Consider the following 22675-nt stretch of genomic DNA (forward strand, 5'->3'; position numbering starts at 1 on the left):
CACACAGAGACGTTGTGCATTAATCCAATATTGACCTGAGATCAGATTCTAAAACTGTCTTCTAAATCCTGACAGTTTTCTGAAAAAGCTATGTTTCTATGTCAGTCGTTCTTCAATTTTTCAAAAATAGCAGACCTACAAGCTCGTAGCGCGGCACTCGGTGCCGCGCTATGAGCTTGTAGATCTGCTATTTTTCAATAGTTAAAGCATAACATAATGCTAACACCAAAAGGGCTTCCCGCCCAAAATGGGTTACTTTTATAGACTAGACCTGTACGTGCCCCGTCGGCCACCGGCCTGCTTGAGAACGATGCAACTTGGGAACCTAATAATACCCGTTGTCAACTTGTCATAGCACCCGTTTTAACTGTCTGTCTGTGTCCCTTTTGTGCCCACATACTGTATATGGAGATCTCTGTATCTGTCTGTCTGTCTGTCTGCCTGTGTCTGAAGAGTGCAAACCAAGGGGCCAGTGAGGCACTAGAACGTTGAAGCTCTGGGCCCTAGTGGTAAGAGGAGGGACTACAGGCGGACCCGTGGATTCATGACCGGGAAACCCCGTGCAGCTGGGCTTTAACATTGAGCGCTCGGTTGCACTTCCGCATTTGACCACCAAAATGTGGTGGTCAAATGCGGAAGTAGACGTTTTGAGACGGTCCTTCCGGGTGCTTCAAAACGCCACTGAGCAACTTCCACTGACATGAATAGCGGAGGGGGCGGAGCTTCGCGCCAGATCAGTCTCTATCCTTTTATATACTCTATGGTGCAAACTGATTGTGAAAAGTGGCCTGGTTAAGTAATCAATTTGCAGGTGTGGGGTTGCCATGGCAATCAATTGGCTGAGGCAGAGGCTGGGAATTGCACAGGTGAGGGGACTTAGGCTGATTAGGCCCACTGGCAGAGCCTGAGCAGAGCCTTTTTGTGGTGGTCCTGGAGAACCTATGGGTCCGACCGACTCGATACCGGGCACTGCACTCCCTGTGGGGGTGTGGAACGCGTGTCGAACGTGAAGTCGGTGGGGCGAACGGTTCTCGAGTTACGTGCATTACAACCGTACACGCACACGCACGCAGAGACGTGGCGCATTTCTAGTAGGATAGATAAATATATTTTTAAAGCGAAAATGATCAAATCATATCTTTGCTTCTGGAACTGAACATAATATTTTGAGGTGGTGCTTGACATGAAAAGGTTTGAGCGGCACTGACGTGCGGCGGCTCAAGAATATAAAAAGAGTCTGCACACCCATTTCTTCTCCCAGATATATCTTAACACATTTTGGGCGGGAACCCCTTTTGGTGTTTTTTTTTTAATGTTTTTTTTTTGCGGCTTTTTTTATGGAGGGACAGACAGTAGGCTGACAGGAGGTGGGGAGAGAGATGGGGGGGAAGACATGCAGTGAGGGCCGTCGGGATCGGGAGTCGAACCCGCGGCACACTGCCAGACTGGATTACCAGCCAAGGTGCCTGGACCACTGAGCCATGGCCCAGGCCCCCCTTTTGGTGTTTTAAACATTATGTTATAATCTAGCTATTGAAAAATAGCAGATCTACAAGCTCGTAGCGTGCCACCGAGTGGCGCGCTACGAGCTTGTAGATCTGCTATTTTAGAAAAATCGTTCAAATGTGGCGCAAATCATTGAATATATATTTCAGAGCGAACATTTTTAACTAAAATATTTGCTTCTGGGAAGTCCCTGGAACTACATATTTTGAGATGGGGGTCCGTGGCCCAATATAGATTATTCTGGGGGTCCTTGACATGAAAAAGGTTGTTTTTCAGAATTTTTTTTTGATTTAGAAGCCTTTTTTTATCGACGTCAGGCCTAAATGGGTTAAGTGGTAACGTTTCGAGCCATTACCACTTGAAGTATAAAAGATATATCTGGGAGCAGAAAATTGCGGGACACTTTTATTCTTGAACTATCTCTGTTTCTGATCCGGCACACAGCCTAATAGGTTGTAGCCGTGCGTGTCCTTTTGACTGCTTTTCAGCCTCCTTTGCCACTGATAAAGCAAAGGTTTTTCAGACAACTGTTTTAGAAAAACGTGTGCGACCCATCACCTTTCTTACAATGTTGACTTGAACGGGTAACTAAGTAAAATAGGGTCAGAGCGCGGTGGTCACAAGGAAAATTATCTGTTGAGGAAACTGATTTAGGTCGGGGCACGGTGGCACAGTCGGTAGTGCTGTCGCCTCACAGCTAGAAAGGTCCTGGGTTCGATTACCGCTGGGGATGCTGGGGGTGGGGGTTGGCGAAAGGGCTTTTCCTGTGTGGAGTTTGCATGTTCTCCCCGTGTCCCCTAGGGTAGGTATACCCTCACAAAAAACATGCAGTAATCCTGGTCTCTAACACTACCTCCCTCTGGTCAGCCCCGCCTGACGGAGGGGAAAGGAACTGGTTCGGAATAACGTGTTCCTTCCACGCGCTACGTCCAATCGGGGAAACTCCCCCCTGTCAGGTGAAAAGAAGCAGCTTGGACTCCTTATGCATAGAAGGAAGCATGAGGTCAGTCCACTGACGACCCTCCCAGGTTCGCAGAGGAAGTGTAGCGCCCAGGATTACATTAGATCATATATGTCAAACTCAAGGCCCGGGGGCCAAATCAGGCCCGTGAATGAATTATCTTTGGCCCGTGGGATGATATTTAATTAGTATTAGAACTGGCCCTCTGGTATATTGCACGGACCACCATAATACTACAAGTCCGACAATTCACTGCGAGTGCATTGGCACATATCACATACTATGAAAGCAGTGCTTGGTGAGGATCATAGAACAGGAAACTGAGCTTAATAATAATGCATTTTCAGTTTTAAATGCATTTACTTTTTTGCTGTTTGCCTGGGACGTCCTCATGACCGTGGTGCCCGTGTGTTGAAACACAGTCCGGCCCTCGACCTCGACCGATTTCTTTATTTTGGCCCACTGTGTATTTGAGTTTGACATCCCTGCATTAGATAATTGACGCTGGGTGAAAAAATGGGTTGCAAAATCGTGGGATAAAAACTTTAATTAGCACACATTTTCACAAAATATTACTCATTTTTCTCTGTACCTCCCCAGGAACCCCTAAAAACCTGGAGGTCTGCAGTGCAGACCTCCCACTTAGAGAAGCAGTGAGCTAAAAAACATGAAAAAGCCTGAGACATATTGACAAACACACAAAACAGATTCCAGCAGAAAGTGAGCCCACGCGGGCAGATACAACTGTAGAGCATCAACGACGCATAATGTGAAATGTTTTTTTTACAGATACTTTTGGAAGTACTTTTGACGCTGTTTCTTTCAACCCGACCACCTTCATCTCTGCCTCGCCGCCTTATTAGTTGCGACGGAAACAAAACAGGAAGCATGCAGCCTGTGCTTCCCGGATTAATTTATCATCAATTTATCATCCCTGTCGAGTGGAAAGCTGTATGTCCAAAGCTGTTGCTTTTCAGGAAATGGAAAAAAGGAGCTGTGTTACGAATGATTAAATGTACAATGCTTTGTGCCGCAAGGAGGCATTGTTTTTTTTGTTTTTGTTTTTCAGATTATTAAAGTACAGAATGTAAGCTTTCATGTGATGAATCATTCATTGAAATTGGAAAATATTTGAAGGAGATATGACCAATTTAAACTGGTTGGACCATAATACCCATGGCTTTAGAAAAGGCCCTGTTATGGATATTCAGAACATTTTATGAAAGAAGCGAAGAAAAAAAGAAAGAAGTTGAAATATGGAGATAAGAGGTTATACTTTTGGGTACTCATGGAGAACAGTGGCTCCGGAGAACAGTGTTTATTTTAAAACTCGCAGCGGCATTCGTTTGAAGCCAGGGAAGGCTGGTGGCAAGCGGCGCGGCACTGCCGCCAAACGCGCGCGCGGGGTTGGAGGAGCAAAGTCATCTATCTGGGTTGTTCACACATCAGACGGGACCGCTTGCGCTGCTTGACTGTTGATAGTGTTGTGCCACAAGCTCCTCACGTTCCTAGTCCCTCCCCTGCACGACATCATAGGGCAAGGGCCGGGCGTCTTCCTCAGCCAGCAGCCAGCACAGGTGGGGCTGATTCCAATCAGCCCAGCTGCTCCACAATCACCATCAGAGGCTGCCAATATAAGCTGCTGAGAGCCGGCGCCCGACGCTTGGACGTTGACTACTGTGGTTAGTGTTACCGGCAGTTAGATTCAGTTCCTAGCGTACTATTAGCGTTGTGCATCTTGTAGATCTTCTATTTTGCTTTTGAGAGTTTTCCTGTGTTTTCCTGCTGTTTTTTGTCCTAACTTTGTCCCTCTTTTTGTTCCAGGCTCCCTCCACAAACCCAGTGTCTCCCAGCTCCACCGCTCCTTCCAGGATTCCTCTCATGCTCCTAACAAACCAAGTTCGCAACAGATAGGCTGCTATCGGTGCCAGTTCCGGAGGATCCGGCCTTGCAGGCATTTCCAGGGGTTTTAGAATAGTGGAGGGTTACGTCTCGGTCTTTAGTCGATTCTGTACGGGAACCCCCTTTTGGTGATTTAAGCATTGTCATACTTTATAGCTATTGAAAAATAGCAGATCTACAAGCTCGTAGCGCGGCACCGAGTGCCGCGCTACGAGCTTGTAGGTCTGCTATTTTTGAAAAATCGTGAAAATGCGGCACAAATCTTTCAATATTCTTTCAGAGCGCACGTTTTTTAACTCAAATCTTTGCTTCTGAGGGGTTCCTGGAACAACATATTTTCAATGGGGGTCGGCGGGCCAATTACATATAATTTTTGGGGTCCTTGACATGAAACATTGAGCACCACTGATATAGAAACATGGGTATTTCAGAAAACTGTCAGGATTTAGAAGACTTTTTTTTTTTACGTCAGGCCTAAATGGGTTAGTGATGGCTTCAGTTCATACTCACAGATATTTGACTTGACAGATTTGGGTTGGGGTTGGGGAGGGGATTTGAGTGGAGTTCAGGAGAGATTCGATTTAGGACACTCACAACAAGTTCAATGCCTCTAGTAGGAATCCCTTTAGGCCACAGATTGGGCGGCAGTGGCTCAGGGGGTAAAGTAGCCTCGGGAAACCTAGACGTTTTTATTTCCAGGGAGAAAAAAAAAAGTCTGGGGCCGAGTTCACTTCAATTCGGCATAGAGTAGCGCAAACGTTGCTCATTCTCTGCTGATTTCTGATCGTCTGCACCTTTGTTAAATTGACGCACACACGTACACACACACACACACTCCTCTCTCTGTCGCTCTAATGAATTAGTCTCATGTCCAGCAGCTGTGCCATAGAAAGCATAGGTGAGTTCTATTCTAGGGGTAGAGAGACCCCAGTTCAAACCCGGGCTCCCCCAGAGTTAGTGTCGAAGTGTCCTTGAGCAAGACACTGAACCCCTAATTGCTCCCAATGTGCAGGTTGGTGCCTTGCATGGTTTCCTCCGGCATCGGTGTCAATTGTCAATTGTAATTATTTGTGTGACAATTCATCGTCAACTTAAATGTATAATTGTGACAGTCAATGGCAGTCTGAAGCATCAGTCTGTGAGTGTCTCCAGGGCAAATGCAAACCACTATACCAGAGTGCCTAATTAGATGTATAAGACAAGAAACCACATTTGCAAAGTTTGGGTTGGCCACAATATACGAGTCCGACCCGCACGCGCACGCACGCGCACGCGCACACGCGCACACGCACACGCACACGCACACGCACACGCACACACACTTCTGTTCCGCACGTGCTTTCTCAGTGCACACAGTGGCACCTTGTGGTGAACATTAAGAACACACATAATGTGCGTGTGTGGGGGGGGTGTCTATTGTAAATAAAGCGCCAAGTCAAAGTGTGAGCATAATTGGACTGGAGAACAAAGGAAAGACAGCGGAATGGGTATGGGGTAGAAGAGAGAGAGACACAGAGAGAGAGAGAGAGAGAGAGAGAGAGAGAGAGAGACACAGAGAGAGAGAGAGAGAGAGAGAGAGAGAGAGAGAGAGAGAGAGAGAGAGAGAGAGAGACACAGAGAGAGAGAGAGAGAGACAGAGAGACAGAGAGAGAGAGAGAGAGAGAGAGAGAGAGAGAGAGAGAGACACAGAGAGAGAGAGAGAGAGAGACACAGAGAGAGAGAGAGACAGAGCTCAGCCCTAGGCTGAGCTCACACCTTTCATGCAATTCTCGTGCTCATGTTGTGTCATGGCCGCCCAGCGGCCCAATGCATTTCCAATGGAGGTCACATGGTTTGACCCAACATTGTGTTGTGTGAGGGGGAGGGGCGCAGTCGAAACGCCCCTCCCCCTCACACAACACAATGTTGGGTCAAACCATGTGACCTCCATTGGAAATACATTGGGCGGCCATGACACAACACAACAAGCATCCAACGAGCATCCAACGAGCACGAGAATTGCATGAAAGGTGTGAGCTCAGCCCTAGGGTGCACTCACACGGTTCATGCAATTCTCTGTGCTCGTTGGGTGTTGTGTCATGGCCGCCCAGCGGCCCAATGTATTTCCAATGGAGGTCACATGGTTTGACCCAACATTGTGTTGTGTGAGGGGGAGGGGCGCAGTCGTCCGCCCCTCCCCCTCACACAACACAATGTTGGGTCAAACCATGTGACCTCCATTGGAAATACATTGGGCGGCCATGACACAACACAACAAGCATCCAACGAGCATCCAACGAGCACGAGAATTGCATGAAAGGTGTGAGCTCAGCCCTAGGGTGCACTCACACGGTTCATGCAATTCTCTGTGCTCGTTGGGTGTTGTGTCATGGCCGCCCAGCGGCCCAATGTATTTCCAATGGAGGTCACATGGTTTGACCCAACATTGTGTTGTGTGAGGGGGAGGGGCGCAGTCGTCCGCCCCTCCCCCTCACACAACACAATGTTGGGTCAAACCATGTGACCTCCATTGGAAATGCATTGGGCCGCTGGGCGGCCATGACACAACACCCAACGAGCACAGAGAATTGCATGAAAGGTGTGAGCTCAGCCCTAGGCTGAGCTCAGACCTTTACTGCATTGCTGTATGCTTGTTGGATGAATGTTGTGTAGTGGCATGGCCGCCCCAATGCATTTCCAATGGAGGTCACATGGTTTGACACAACATTTGTGTTGTGTGAGGGGGAGGGGGCAGTCGAAACACAGCTGAAAGCCATACAACAGACCATGTGACCTCCATTGGAAATGCATTGGGGCGGCCATGACACTCACAACGCTGTAAAGGTCTGAGTGAGGCCTAAAACATTGATGCATGCTTGTTGTATGAATGTTGTGAGTGTCATGGCCGCCCCAATGCATTTCCAATGGAAGTCACATGGTTTGTAGTCCACATTTTGGACTACAAGCTGTTGTATGGCTTTCGGCTGTGTTTCGACTGCACCCCTCCCCCTCATACAACACAAATGTTGTGTCAAACCATGTGACTCCCATTGGAAATGCATTGGGGCAAGCTGTGTCACACCCTTTGTATACAACAAGCATACAGCAATCTGTTGCGACTGTGTGAGTGAGGCCTTACTTCTATACAATTACTGTATTTGAAAACTTTAGTTACTAGTTACTTTGGCGATTAAAAATTTGATTAGAAGACATACATTAACCACTTCAACTCTATCAATTTCGGCCATTTGAAAATAGCCGATCTACAAGCTCACGCAACGCATTGTGAGCTTGCAGATCGGCTATTTTAAAAAGATTTTGTACACATTTTGAACTTGTGAAATGGGACATTCTGCAATATGAGTACTTTTACTTTTAGTACTTTAAGTACATTTTGATGCTGATACTTTTACTCAAGTACATTTTCAATTCCGTACTTTTACTTGTAACAAAGTACTTCTAAACTGCAGTATTGGTACTTTTACTTAAGTAAAACAATTGAGTACTTTTTTCCACCACTGAACAATAGGGCCATCATCACACGGCTATAGCACTCTCAATATCACGTGACACTGATCGTCCTCTGTGTCGCTTCTTCAACCTCATGCCATCAGGACAAAGGTATAGAACCTTACCATGGAAAAAGGTCTGTTTCAGTCCCCTATCAGCCATCCCGGCATTAAACAAACTGCCCCCGCCGATAGGATGGTTCTGTACACAGTGGGGACCTCATGTTTTTGTATTGTCTTGGTGTAATGTTTTTTCTGTACTATGTGTTGTTTTTGTTGTTGCTGTTGAACAGACCTGTGAAGATGAATATCCTTTGGGACAATAAAGATTATTATTATTTGAGTGTGCGTTTGGTGTGTGTGTGTGTGTGTGTGTGTGTGTGTGTGTGTGTGTGTGTGTGTGTGTGTGTACTTAGTTTAGACTAGTCATTGGTTAGACATGGGTTAACATTCAGTGCCACCTGGTGGACACCAGTTTTGGCCCTCGTTGCCACCGAAACCCATTAAAAATAAAAGAAAGAAAATGTAATTCTATTGTGCATGTCATGTGAATGTCATCACCTGCACACCAGATTAGAGGAATTTTCAAAATATGGATAAAACAAAAAATAATTAAAAAAAAAAGGCGTCCATAGGCGTCACGTGGCACTCTGGGACATAAAGGGGAGGCGTCCAAAGGCGTCACGTGGCATGGAATGGGTTAAGGTCAGGTTTAGGTGTGCTGCCCCGTGGGAGGTTAGGTTTAGGGTGAGGGTTTGAGATAGGTTGTAGTTGTAGGACTAATGACTGGTCTAACCCAATGACTAGTCTAAACCAAAAACTGTCTAAACTAAGTACTGCACCTGCGTGCGTGTGTGCGTTGCGTTGCGTTGCGTTGCGTGCGTGCGTGCATGCGTGCGTTGCGTTGCGTTGCGTGCGTTGCGTGCGTGCGTGCGTGCGTGCGTGCGTGCGTGCGTTGCGTTGCGTTGCGTGCGTTGCGTGCGTTGCGTGCGTGCGTGCGTTGCGTTGCGTGCGTTCCGTACATGCTTGCCGTAGCTTCTCCTTGTCGTAGTGCAGAGCCTCGTAGTCGTGCATGCTGATCCTGCTCACTCTGATCCTCAACCTCTCTGGAACAGGCTGCTGGCTGCAGACAGACAGACAGACAGACAGACAGACAGACAGACAGACAGACAGACAGACAGACAGACAGACAGAGAGTACATCAGATGTGATGAGATGCACGTCAACAAGTTGAACTGTTCTGATGCCGTCATTGTGGTAATGCACTCCCCGTTGCAAACAGAACTGCAGTATCACTCCCAATCTTCCGCCGTAGTCTGAAGACCCACCTTTTCAGACTCCATCATGGCCCATAGCACTTATCCTATCCCCTTAGATAGCACTTTTTAGACTTAGATAGCATTTGAAACAGACTTATAGCATGTCATGTAGACAGCACAATAATTGCATTGTATGTAGTCATAGCACATCATAGTACATATGTATAGCATAGTATAGTATATATGTATAGTTAATATGTATAGTGTCATTATATAGATATGTTCTAGTTACGTTCTTAGCTTACGCATGTTTCTTGATAAATGCATTTTATATATGTGATGTATTCCCATACTTTTGTTCTTGCCTAATGTAAGTCGCTCTGGATTAAGAGCGTCTGCTAAATGCCTAAATTGTAAATTGTAATTGTCATTGTGGTAATGCGGTGTCATTGGCAGGCTCAGCGACGCCAATTAAATCAGTAGTTCTCACACTTCCAAGATTTCCAGATGAACAAAGCTTGCGCATCCCGGATTAAATGGATTGAAGTTGTGTTTGTGGTAGAGAGACATACTTTGACATTTTTAACGCACAAGCATTCTTATACATGATCTTCACCATAGTGATCTATTTCATGTGCCTATAAATCCTTTGTTTAGAACCAAAAATTCAGAGTTCGAGTCAGATCAAATAAATAGTTTTAAGACAAATAATTTGCATTGTTCCAGTCAAGAAACAAGGCACGGGCCATAGCTTGATGCTTCGCTGACCCCTCCCACTGGCTTAGCCGTCAGACAGCTACGCAACAAATGCAGAGAGAAAAGCACTAATTAGAGCTTTTTGGCTAATTAAAGAAACGCGCCTACACACGTCACTTGTAAATACAAGCACTCACACAGGAACAGTGGTGGGAAAAGTACCAATACTGCAATTTAGAACTATTGGAAGTATTGGAAATTAGAAATACTCAAGTACAAATACCTCAAAATTGTACTTAAGTACAGTACTTAAGCAAAAGTACTTAGTTACTTTCCACCACCACACAGGAAGACAAAGCGCCAATGTACACACACATACTGAGAGACAGCATGCACGCATGCATACGCGCACGTGTCACGACTCTCTCACACACACACACACACACACACACACACACACACACACACACACACACACACACACACACACACACACACACACACACACACACACACACACACACACACACACACAGGAGAGAGAGAGAGATAGAGACAGAAGGCAAGCGGCCTGCTGTTTTGATCTTTAATTAGCAGTATTTACAACACCTGGGTGTGATTTGCTACAACTTCAAGCCATTGAAATTAATGGATGGGGATAGAACATTCTAACATGACTCCGCCAGATTGCGGCAGTATTGAGTTCACAAGTTCCCTCCTCCTGCCTGGATCTGGTCTCATGATATCTCCATAATAATTTCGAGTTGTAGTCCTGTTAGCTTGTGTTTACATTTGCACTGTGGCAGCGCTTTAATACGCCATCAGTATCGCGTTGATCCCGCCCTCTAGCGGCCGCGTGCGTCTTGTCTCCGGTCAGAAACGGTCCGGAGTGCATCGTCTCTGCTCGAGAGGCACCAGATGGGTAACCTGACTCCGCCAGATGGGGCAGCAGAGAGTACACTGGGTTCCCCCCTCCTGCTCCCATCTGGGAACTCTCAGGCAGACTTGATGCCCGGCCACAAAACGGCCTGGCCAATCAGCAGCAGCTAGAGCGGGATAGCTGCTGATGGGAGCAGGAGGAGGAACTCACTGCTGCCACCAGCTGGTGGAGTCAGGTTAATAATATTCCTCTAGTTCATATTAGGGCATTAAGCAACTAGTCGACTATTCAACTAGTCGACTAGTAAATACACTAGTCGACCTTGTTGGTACTAGTTGACTAGTTGATAAGAAAAAGGTTATTATTATTATTTTTTTGTAGGCCTCAAGATCAGTAGATTGTCCCATTTAGGCCTGACGTCGAAATAAAAAAAATAAGTCTTCTGAAAGAATATATTTTTTCACGATTTAAAAAAAAAATAGCAGACCTACAAGCTCGTAGCGCGCCACTCGGTGGCGCGCTATGAGCTTGTAGATCTGCTAAAGTATAACATAATGCTTAGTTAAAACACCAAAAGGGGTTCCCGCCCAGAATGGGTTATAGTTATATTTTTTTTACATAGTAGGCAGTTAAACAACTAGTCGACTAGTAAACTTAGGCAACTAGTCGACTAGTAAAAATGACTAGAAGTGAATGCCCTAGTTCATATGAAATAAACCCAACAAAGGCACCCCTTACGAGAAATGACGTGTGAGTGTGAGGGGGGAAATTAAAAAAGCATCTGTCAAAGTGAATAAGCATTGTGCAGCAGTTGTATCTGGTGTTTGACCCGTAAATGTAACCTTCTTCTGATCAGTGACTGGGATCTAATGATGTGTTGCGCTTGCTTTCTGTGCGGATGCAAATGAAAGCGATTCAAAATGGCCCTTACTCGTTGAGGTGTGGCAGTGACGTGCGCCGTTTGGTTTTCTGGACCATGTTGGCCTGGTTTCTGAGGCTGATGTGGATGACAGAGGGCCCCAGTCTGCAGGGTTCCCCGTCCACCTGCCGACACACACAAGGACACACAGACAAAACCCAGTCCATCCATTAAAACCCATTTTAGACCTGAGATCAGATTCTAAAAATGTCTTCTACATCCTGACAGTTTTCTGAAAAAGCCATGTTTCTATGTCAGTGGTTGTTCGATTTAAAAAAAAAAGAAGAAACATAAGGTTTTTCAGAAAACTGTCAGGATTTTGAAGACATTTTTTAAATGTCGACGTCAGGCCTAAATGGGCTAGAGTAGAATAGACCAGAACAGAACAGAACATGACTAGAATATGACGAACCTGTACAGGAAGGGGTTTCGTCGTGGTCAGGATGACCTCACTACACTGGTTCAACCTCTCACCATGTCCTCCAACCTGGAGGGTAGCCTACGCGCACACACACACACACACACACACACCATGCACACGCACACACACACACACACACACCATGCACACGCACACACACACAAGATGGTTGTGATATTCCATCTGCCGCTGTGTGGCCTCCCTCATGCTACAGTACGACGCTCAGAGTTTTTCAAATGCAAACATTGTAGCAAGCAAACAGGGGGGGGGGGGGGGGGGAAATAGGAGTTGGAGGAGTTACCAGTGACGTCATGGTGAACCCTATGACCTCGATGTATCCGTCGTCGTGGCGCTGAGGCTCAAAGTCGTGATGATCGCCGGGGTTCCCCCAGGGCGTGGTGCCCGCACAGTACCTGCAGGGGGAGTAGTGCATTTGGAATGGTTTTGATCCACACACATATACTGTTAAGTCTGTAACAGTGTTGTTTTAGTCTAGTTTTAGTCGACTAAATGTCATACGATTTTAGTCGACTAAATCTACAGTTGATTTTGTCGACTGAAATGTATTTTGTCGGGCCTCGATGCCGTCGTAATGACCGTTTTAAAATAGCCGATCTACAAGCTCACAACGCTTCGTGCTGCGACGCGTTGTGAGCTTGTAGATCGGCTAATTTCAGCATGCAAACAAGTGTAAAATGACTTATACTGGAGTTACAGTTACAGTTACAGTAGACTGACCTGGGGATATTGAGGAAGACCAAGCATTGTAGCTTCAGCTCCTGGACCTTCGATGTCAAATCTGTCCCATCACACTGAGCGACGGACGGACGGACGGACGGAGACAAAAAGGTCAAGACCAGGTTCATTTGTTGTTTACGTCCTTCGGGTTAAATCGTTCATTTTTGTACCAGCATCAACCACTTAAACCAAGGGCGTTTAAAGGGGCATTCCACTCATTTTCAACATTTTACTATGTCATTAATATACCATAGAGCTGGTGTGTGGAAATAATAAAAAGTCCCCCCATTCTGTGTTTCCTAGAACTGGAGATCTGAAAATGATCATTAACATGGTGAAACACATCTTGATGATGTCATCAAGATGTGTTTCACCCTGTTAATGTTTTTTTTCATAATTACAGTTCTAGGAAACACAGAATGGGGGGACTTTTTATTATTTCCACACAACAGCTCTATGGTATATTAATGACATAGTAAAATGTTGAAAATGAGTGGAATGCCCCTTTAAATAGATTGGGCAAGGCGGGCACAAGACTGTGACGTCGAAAATTAACAAAACGTTAAACTGTTTAGCAGTAACCGTTCGTTGAAACATTCGTAAGCGCTGAGGAACTTTGCCAACCAACCATCAAACAGGATTAAGTTGTCGAGGGATTTAGAATCTTTAAGAAAAGTATGTTGTGCAAAGTAACACGTTCAATCCTCACATCTACAAAAAAAAGAACATACCTAAGCATACATAACTGGCTACCGGTACCTAGCATCCATCAACATAACTGTTGTAGCATCTACGTATCTAAATGACACAAACTACCTAGAGCAGTAAGTATCTCAGCATGCTCACTGCCATATAGCGTCTATCAACAGAACTGAATTAGCGCTCGCGCAAATATCATACACCAGTCAAGCATCAATCCAAATAATGTCATTATTATCTAAGTCAGGGGTGGGCAACTGGCGGCCCGGGGGCCACATGCGGCCCCCACCTTCAATTAATGCGGCCCTCAGGTTAATGTCAGAATACTGATATAATATTGATTTCAGCTGTTACAATTCCACAACATGCAAACATGACCCGCTTTAAGTACTCCAGTCTAAATTAGTAGCTCATTGCTTCAACACATGTATAATTAAAGGCATTTGAAATTACATAAAAATGTTAATTTTCAGGATTCCAATTAAAAAATAGCAAAAAAATAATGCAAGATTTCAATTCGAATATAGCAAAAAATAGCCGATCTACAAGCTCAAAACGCGTCGCGCTAGATCGGCTATTTTTGCTACGACAGTAATGGCCCTATAGGGAGTGAGTGTGGAAATATAGTGGCCCTCTCCATCATCAAAGTTGCCCACCCCTGATCTAAGTGAACAGAATAACTCCAGTAGCTGGAATACTTGCTGGCTATGATGATACGGTGATAATAAGTGCCAGAGCAACGAGTTTGACAGTCTCTTACCACCACTTTGATGTGTTTGGAGAGATCCTTGGAGCTTCCCATCAGGAAGTCTGAGAACGCCGTCTGATCGGAGACAGAAAGACAGAACACAGTGTTTGAGATGATCCTCTTCTAAAGCCTAACACAAGGGCATTAAGCAACTAGTCGACTAGTTTACTAGTCTACTAGTTTACTAGTCGACTAGTAAATCCACTAGTCGACCTTGTTGGTACTAGTTAACTAGTTGATAAGAAAAAAAAGTTTATTTTTTATTTTCCCCGATTTTGTAGGCCTCAAGATCAAGTAGATTATAGTTATAGTCACCATGTACACAGTTTTTCAATGTAGTCGACTAGTAAACTAGGCAACTAGTCAACTAGTAAAAATGACTAGAAGTGAATGCCCATGTCACACACACACACACACACACACACACACACACACACACACACACACACACACACACACACACACACACACACACACACACACACACACACACACACACACACACACACACACATTAACTGTATACAGTATATGATGATTTCGGGTGTGACAGTACAGTACAGTACAGTACAGTACAGTACAGTAGAGGGACCCCCTTGGGGACCCCCCACGCGGTAACTCTGTCATTTCTCAACCATTTCGGACGCGGGCCCCCCTGGGGTGCGTTCCAAACAAACATGATATCGCCGAGTCACCATGCTGCACCTGTGATGTTCCTTTTTACTGACACCAATTTTAAAATAAGAATGTTTCACGCAACTGAAAAAAAAACGTTATTTCAATGGTAGTGGATGGAGAGAGAGGATTTTTGTCAGACCACGAAACGGCATCCAATGGGTGCGAAGAGGGGCACAACCGCGGGGTGGGACTTGACAAAGGGTGATGGCGGTCGGTGGCGTGCGACGCGCGCGTTCCTCCTCCGCTCTATTGTTGTTGTTGATCGCTACACTTTGGACTATCTTTCAACACCGCGACAAGCGATTACACCGTTTTAAAGCGGATTTTCATGACGAGCAACGATCATGTCGGCGCAGTGGCTCTTCAAAGGTTAGTGAAAACCAGGCAGGGAGATCTGGAACACGATTGTTTAATCCCCCCCGCAATAAAGCTGTTAACCCATTCTTGGGGCGGGAACCCCTTTTGGTGTTTTAAAGCATTGTGTTATACTTTAGCTGTTGAAAAATAGCAGATCTACAAGCTCGTAGCGCGGCACCGAGTGCCGCCCTACGAGCTTGTAGGTCTGCAATTTTTTTTTATCGTGAAAATGCGGCACAAATCTTTGAATATATATTCTTTCAGAGCGAACGTTTTTTTTGTTGTTGTTTTTTTATATTTATTTATTTATATTTATATTTTTTATGGAGGGACAGACAGTGGGCTGACAGGAAATGGGGGAGAGAGAGATGGGGGAGTGACATGCAGTAAAGGCCGTCGGGATCGGAAGTCGAACCCGCGGCACACTGCCAGACTCGGGCTACCGGCCAAGGTGCCTGGACCGCTGAGCCACGGCCCAGGCCCAGAGCGAACGTTTTTAACTCAAATCTTTGCTTCTGGGGGGGTGGTCCCTGGTATTTTCAGATAGGCGCCCAATTACATATAATCCTGGGGGTCCTTGACATGAAAATGAGAACGACATGGGTTTTTCAAGAAAACTGTCAGGATTTAGAAGACATTTTGTAGAATCGCCCTCAGGTCTTAAATGGGTTAAACTACACTCACCCCAGCGTAGAACATCTTGTTCCTAAAACGGCTGTTAAACTTCTCAGGGTTGGCTTCTGAAAAAAACAGAGAAGGACAACGACATTTAGCTCAGGAGGCCAGGTAAGAAAATAATAAAGTAGTTTAGCATCTGTATAACTTCCCGGGTGGAGTCCACAGCGATGGGATCATGTGATCCTTACCTCTCGACTCATGGAACTCCAGGGTCACGTGAGCGTCGAACCCGAGACTGAAGTAGTTGTTGAACACATCTAGGGCAAGCTGGGGGGAAAACACACACACGCGCACACACACACATTTAACATCTTTATTTGCATTCACATTTTACAAGAAATTCTTGAACACAAACAATAGATGCGCAAAACTTTACAACAAGTGCTTCAGGATACAGATCAGGGGTACAGAAAGCATCGCCATCCATATATGGCGACTGCCAATTATTGCACACACGCACACACACACACACACACACACACACACACACACACACACACAGTACCTGAACACAGACTCTATTTTACTTTGCCAAAAAGCACACATCGTGTGCGTGCGTGCGTGTGTATGTGTATGTGTGTGTGTGTGTGCGTGCATGCGTGCGTGCTAAACTGACCTTGTCGGTTTGCTGCTCGTCGTGTTCGGCCCCTGCAGCGAGGTTGGGTTCAACCCGTAGATTCCACCTGTCTAACTGGACCACGGCTCCCTCTTCAACGTGAGACAGGATCTTAGACACCGGCTCATCCGTGTAGCCCTGGAATATGCATGGTATGAGAAGGATTGTTAATTCTTATCTTGCCATCTAATGTACGTTTATAAAGCGCCGTATCTCCAAAGGTTCGAGAGCTGTCCATGGTGAGCCGGCGCGCACCCGACGATCGTAAATCATTTGTTTTGTATCGCATCGCTGAGAAAATGTAGCTGGTTGTTCTGCTAGCTAAAGGCTGGGGGGGGAATGTTGTGTGGTGTCGTTCCACTTCCGGAAGCCCCCACCTTCCTGTTTAACCCGGAAACAAATCAATCTCCGTGGCATTGGAGTCAACGACTGGCTGAGAAGCAGTCAATGTTTTTGAACACTAGATGGCAGTATGGCAGAAGTTAATAGAATAGAAACGTGGGCGTGCGTGCGTGCATCACTGTTAATTTCGTCTATTAAAACTATGCCCGATAAATGTTTTCTCTAAAATGTTAGGGAGGGGCTAGTTCAGAAGAGCGCAGTAGAACTAAAAGATAAGTCATTTTAGTTTGGTTGTGCTCCGGTATTGCGGTCTGAAAATAGCAAATTGGCTATTTTCAGCACACAAGTTAACCAAATATGATCAAATTACGCCACCTAAGTATATTTGGCAACAAAACAAACTGTAGATTTAGTCAACTAAAATCTCATATTTAGTTGACTAAAACTAGACAAAAACCAAACAAAATCAGATGACTAAAATATGACTAAACTAAATAAAAATGTGCTGGTGTGCGTGTGTGCGAGCGTGTGTGTGTGTGTGTGTGTATGTGTGTGCCCACCCCTCCCCAGTTAAGGGTCCTGGCCAGGTCGTTTCCGGTCCCCAGTGGTAAAACAGCGACGGCAGGTTGAGGGTGCACACCCATCTCATCAAGGCAGGACAGCACCCAGCCCACCTATAGAAACACACACACACACACACACGCACACGCACACGCACACACACACACACACACACACACACACACACACACACACACACACACACACACACACACACACACACACAGTTCTTTAGGCTAGTAGTTTCCATGTCAGTGGTTCTCAAACATTTCCATGTCAAGGAACCCCAGAACGATATGGAATTGGCCGCCAACCCCCCCATCTGAAAATATGTTGTTCCAGGGACCAACATAATAACATAATGCTTAAAACACCAAAAGGGGTTCCCGCCCAAAATGGCTTAAGGACATAGTCTACTTGCCAGCCCAGCCCCATAGAGCCCCATTGTGAACCCGGACATTTTGAGTACCCTAAGGTAAAAAAAAAAAGCGTGAACTATCCCATCGTTTACTGATGTTAGGTTTAGGAATACCAGGTGAATTCGGCCTCGATTTGCCCCCCGCGAGGCAACTGTGTTTTGGGGTTGAGCGTTTTGGTATTCTGTTCATTGTTTCCCACTCTTAGAGACAAGCTTAGATCTGTAAACTACACCAACAAGAGTTCCCAGCCCCCCCCACCCCCCCCCCCCCCCCCAAAAAGAACATTTGAACTGACAAGCCAATCCTGACAGGCACTTGAAGATGTAGGCATTACTTTTAGTTTGACTCGGTTCCACAGAGAAATATTGTGAAAATAGCTTATTTATTCCTGTCACCAGAGTAACGTGAAAATCTCCTTGTGTTTTGTTCCCAATGCTTCTTGAGCTGCTTGAGTCGGCAGTAAGTAAGTAAGTAGCCTTGCAGAGCCATCATGAGGCCCTATCTGAAAATATGTTGTTCCAGGGACCAACATAATAACATAATGCTTAAAACACCAAAAGGGGTTCCCGCCCAAAATGGGTTAAGGACATAGTCTACTTGCCAGCCCAGCCCCATAGAGCCCCATTGTGAACCCGGACATTTTGAGTACCCTAAGGTTTTGTTAGAAATGTTCGAGTTACCGGAACAACTTAGCTAAAGGTATTATTTCAGATTGCAGCCGGCCATGCAACTCTACATCTCTCCATATATGGAGACATTCCATATGTTGATCTGACCTCATCAAACCCTGTCCACCCCATCCCTCGATCCAACCATATAGTTGCAGAAAACGTTTCCACATGAAACAGTCATTCCACACACACATTCGCGCACACAGTCGCGCACGCACGGTCACGCACCAGGGAATTAATATTAGCAGAAGAAGTGATACACAAGGAACAAAAATTCCCTGCATTCACAGCTTGTCCTATAACACCATTTTTTATTCACTGCAAAATCTGTCTGGGAGAGATTACATGCTGGAACAACTTTTTAGTAGCGCTTATGTGTGCCTAGTTACGCACATCTGCTGGGTGAGGCAAGCTGAGCCTGAGCATGCGAGCAGGCGCGTAACTACCGTGACGCAGACAACGCGACTGCGTGGGGGCCCAGAGGCAAGGGGGGCCCAGAGGCAAGGGGGGCACACGGCCGCCCACCCGCGCCGTCTGTAAAATGAAAGTTATAATACAGAGATGCAATGACAGTTGAGTTGAACAAAGTTTGGCGGAGCCTGCATGGTGGTGGCTGCTGTTATAGCACACACAGCCCCACACCATACCATAATATGCATAGGCAACATGTGCCCCGCCTCCCCCAACAGCTCTCCTGTCTAGAGTGTAGCCTACAGGCTGTAGGCTAATAACTTGAAGGAAGTCAGTAGTGTCTGTGGCGCACCGCGAGTGTGCATGCAGTGGGCTTTCCCAGTCTCGAGTCCCGACAGCCAGGTACGTGCCCAAATCACAACTACAATAATTGTACAGTGCCCCGCTGTTTATAAACCAACACGCAGTTTGGGCTTGTTTTTACAGCAGGCTGCTGCTGCTGCTGCTCTGTTCACAATTGCGACAGGTACCGTACAGTACCCCGTTGTGCTGTTTATAAGCCAAAACAGTCAGTCTGTATGGGATATTTCGATCGCGGGGGGGGGGGGGGGGGGGGGGTGCTGTCGGGGGCACTTGCTGATCAGCCTGCGTCAGGGCCCAGTGACATCTAGTTACGCCCCTGCATGTGAGTATACAACTTGTGCATTGTGTGTGTGCGTGCGCGCATGCATGCATGCATGCATGCATGCATGCGCGCACGCCTGTATGTGCATCTGTCAGTATGTCAACAGCAAGGTTTGTTACATCTGGCTGGATGAGATTGCATTATGTGCCACTTGAGTTTTCCTGGCACTATAAACCACGTTTTAGAGACTCTTAATGTCTCCATATGAACATTGGAACCATTTCTGATAATTAATAATTGGCTTAGGATTGCGACAAAAACAAAAACATCTCCATGGTAGTGGTCGATAGTAAAAAAAAAAAAAAAAAAAGCGTGAACTATCCCATCGTTTACTGATGTTAGGTTTAGGAACACCAGGTGAATTCGGCCTGGATTTGCCCCCGCGAGGCGACAGTATTTTGGGGTTGAGCGTTTTGGTATTTTGTTAATTTTCTTCCCACTCTTAGAGACAAGCTTAGATCTGTAAACTACACCAAGAAGAGTTCCCAGCCAATTGAACTGACAAGCCAATCCTGACAGGCACTTGAAGATGTAGGCATTACTTTTAGTTTGACTCGGTTCCACAGAGAAATATTGTGAAAACAGCTTATCTATTCCTGTCACCAGAGTAACGTGAAAATGCTCCCATCTCATTGTTTTTTTTGTTCCCAATGCTGCTTGAGCTGCTTGTCGGCAGTAAGTAAGTAAGTAGCCTTGCAGAGCCATCATGAGGCCCATAGGGGCAGGAGCCTATCTCCTGTTTAGGCTGTTTCTGTAGCGTGAGGCAGCTTGATGTAAAAGTACACGTCCCCTGGACATGACACTAGTATGTCGCCGGGACTTACCCCCAATCCAACCCTTGATGCTGAGTGTCAAGGCACTGGGTCCCATATTTCCATTTCTTTTTTTTAATAATTTTTATCCCACGATTTTGTAAACCATTTTTCACCCCTGTGTCAATTATCTAATGTGATCCTGGGCTCTACACACCCTCCGCCAACCTGGGGAGAGCAACGGACTTGAACTCATGCTTCCTTCATGCATGAGTGTCCAAGTCGCTCCTTTACACCTGACAGAGTCTTTGGTATGGCCCCGGCCGGGGATCGAACCCCCGACCTCCCAGTCTCAGGGCGGACACTCTAACCACAAGGCCACTGAGCTGGTCTGAGTGGGGCAGTATAGAGCGTCGCAGTCCCGCCCCCTATGGCCCCCAATGCATTTTTCCCATAGACATTTCAAAAAGTATTTATTTAAAGACGGTTACGCCGCGGACAAAGCCAACTCGAGTCGTGACAACTCATGACAACACAAACAATATTTTGGACCAAACAAATAATTACAAAGAAGAAAAACAACAAAAAAAGTGTTGTAACCTGCCATTTTTTTCTTCTTTCTAATTATTTGTTCGGCCCAAAAAATTGTGTTTGTTGTCATGATTTGTCACGACTCGAGTTGGCTTTGTCCGCGGCGTAAACGTCTTTAAATAAATACTTTCTGAAATGTCTATGAGGAAAATGAACGGAGAATCATTTCCTGGGCCATGGTAGGGGGCGGGACTGCGACGCTCTATAGTCAGGGCGATTCAGGACACGTTTGCTGTGAATGGTGTTTAATAATGCTTACTGCTGTTTGCGTCTATGGCTCCTGGGCTATAAGATCAATGCAAGTTGATCTCATCTCTTATCGTACCGCTGTCATCACCGCGCCCGTTTGTTTGTTTAACCCATTTTGACCTGAGATCAGATTCTAAAAATGTCTTCTATATCCTGACAGTTTTCTGAAAAAGCTATGTTTCTATGTCAGTCGTTCTTCGATTTTTAAAAAATAGCAGACCTACAAGCTCGTAGCGCGCCACTCGGTGGCACGCTATGAGCTTGTAGATCTGCTAAGGCATAGCATAATGCTAACACCAAAAGGGGTTCCCGCCCAAAATGGTCTAACAAGGTGGCCCGCAGGCTGAGCACCGGAACTAATTGAGGTTCAGTGTGTGTGTCTTTGATTGGAAAATTAAGTTCCAGACTGTGGGTACTCTGCACTCATCTTTATTCAAACCGATGCGCCCCAAGGTGACAATTTGCTTCCAAAAGGACCTCTGCCTCGTGGAGGAGAATATAATTATCTCTGTGAAGCAGGCCGCTCTCCATAACCAACATTGACAAATCTAAGCTGCGCTTGCGACTCCCACCAGACATTTAAATGACATCACGGCGAACAAGAACACAACTTCTGGCACTATAGTGGATTTATCCAGACCTGATGATGACAGGCTGGCTGGTTGAGTGGGCTAAACTCGTGGTTGTTGATTATTGAGGGGCGCTATAGCTATGAGCTTGTAGATCTGCTACTTTTTGAAAAATCTTGAAAAATGTGGCGCATATCTTTGAATATTCTTTCAGAGCGATTGTTTTTTTTTTGCGGCTTTCGCCTTTATTTTATATTTTTTTATAGAGGGACAGACAGTAGGCTGACAGAGAGAGCGAGAGATGGGGGAGTGACATGCAGTAAAGGCCGGGAGTCGAACCCGCAGCACACTGCCAGGCTCGGGCTACCGGCCAAGGTGCCTGGACCGCTGAGCCACGGCCCAGGCCCAGAGCGAACGTTTTAAACTCAAATCATTGCTTTTAGGGGGGGGGGGGACCCTGGAACTACATCATTTCAGATGGGGGTCCGCAGCCAAATACAGATAATTCTGGGGGTCCTTGATATGAAAAAGGTTGAGCACCACTGACACAGAAACAGTTTTTTTTTAAGAAAACTGTCTTCAACAGCAGGTTAAAGACAGTTTTCTAAAAAAAAAAACTGTTGTGCAGGTTGTAAAAGTGAAGGCAACCAAAGCCATGTGAGGCTGTGAGCACTCACTCGCACGAATGTCTAAGACACCGTGTCTAAGAACAGACTTCTGTACCGCTAGCTTCAAACAGCAGTCAAAGGAACCCGCGTTAACCCATTTTGGGCGGGAATCCCTTTTGGTGTTTTAAAGCATTATGCTATGCTTTAGCTGTTGAAAAATAGCAGATCTACAAGCTCATAGCGCGGCACCGAGTGCACCGAGTGCCGCGCT

At 45.9% G+C, this 22675-nt stretch overlaps 1 protein-coding gene across 1 annotated transcript in view; it reads right to left on the bottom strand.

Annotated features, from left to right (window-relative positions):
• The window catches only part of dgkza (diacylglycerol kinase, zeta a), a 216442-nt gene that overhangs the window by 77972 nt on the left and 115795 nt on the right, over nucleotides 1-22675 (bottom strand). Inside the window, exons 2-11 of the mRNA XM_079495900.1 lie at nucleotides 17449-17562; nucleotides 16547-16684; nucleotides 16119-16197; nucleotides 15937-15992; nucleotides 14230-14292; nucleotides 12771-12844; nucleotides 12334-12445; nucleotides 12024-12110; nucleotides 11624-11736; nucleotides 8880-8980 (exon numbers count right to left, since the gene is read on the bottom strand). Coding sequence (XP_079352026.1) covers nucleotides 8880-8980; nucleotides 11624-11736; nucleotides 12024-12110; nucleotides 12334-12445; nucleotides 12771-12844; nucleotides 14230-14292; nucleotides 15937-15992; nucleotides 16119-16197; nucleotides 16547-16684; nucleotides 17449-17532 — 907 coding nt within the window. The 5' untranslated portion in view covers nucleotides 17533-17562. The remainder of the gene's footprint in view (nucleotides 1-8879; nucleotides 8981-11623; nucleotides 11737-12023; nucleotides 12111-12333; nucleotides 12446-12770; nucleotides 12845-14229; nucleotides 14293-15936; nucleotides 15993-16118; nucleotides 16198-16546; nucleotides 16685-17448; nucleotides 17563-22675) is intronic.

This window comes from Electrona antarctica (genome assembly GCF_951216825.1).
Source record: "Electrona antarctica genome assembly, chromosome: 24".
Classification (NCBI taxonomy): domain Eukaryota; kingdom Metazoa; phylum Chordata; class Actinopteri; order Myctophiformes; family Myctophidae; genus Electrona; species Electrona antarctica.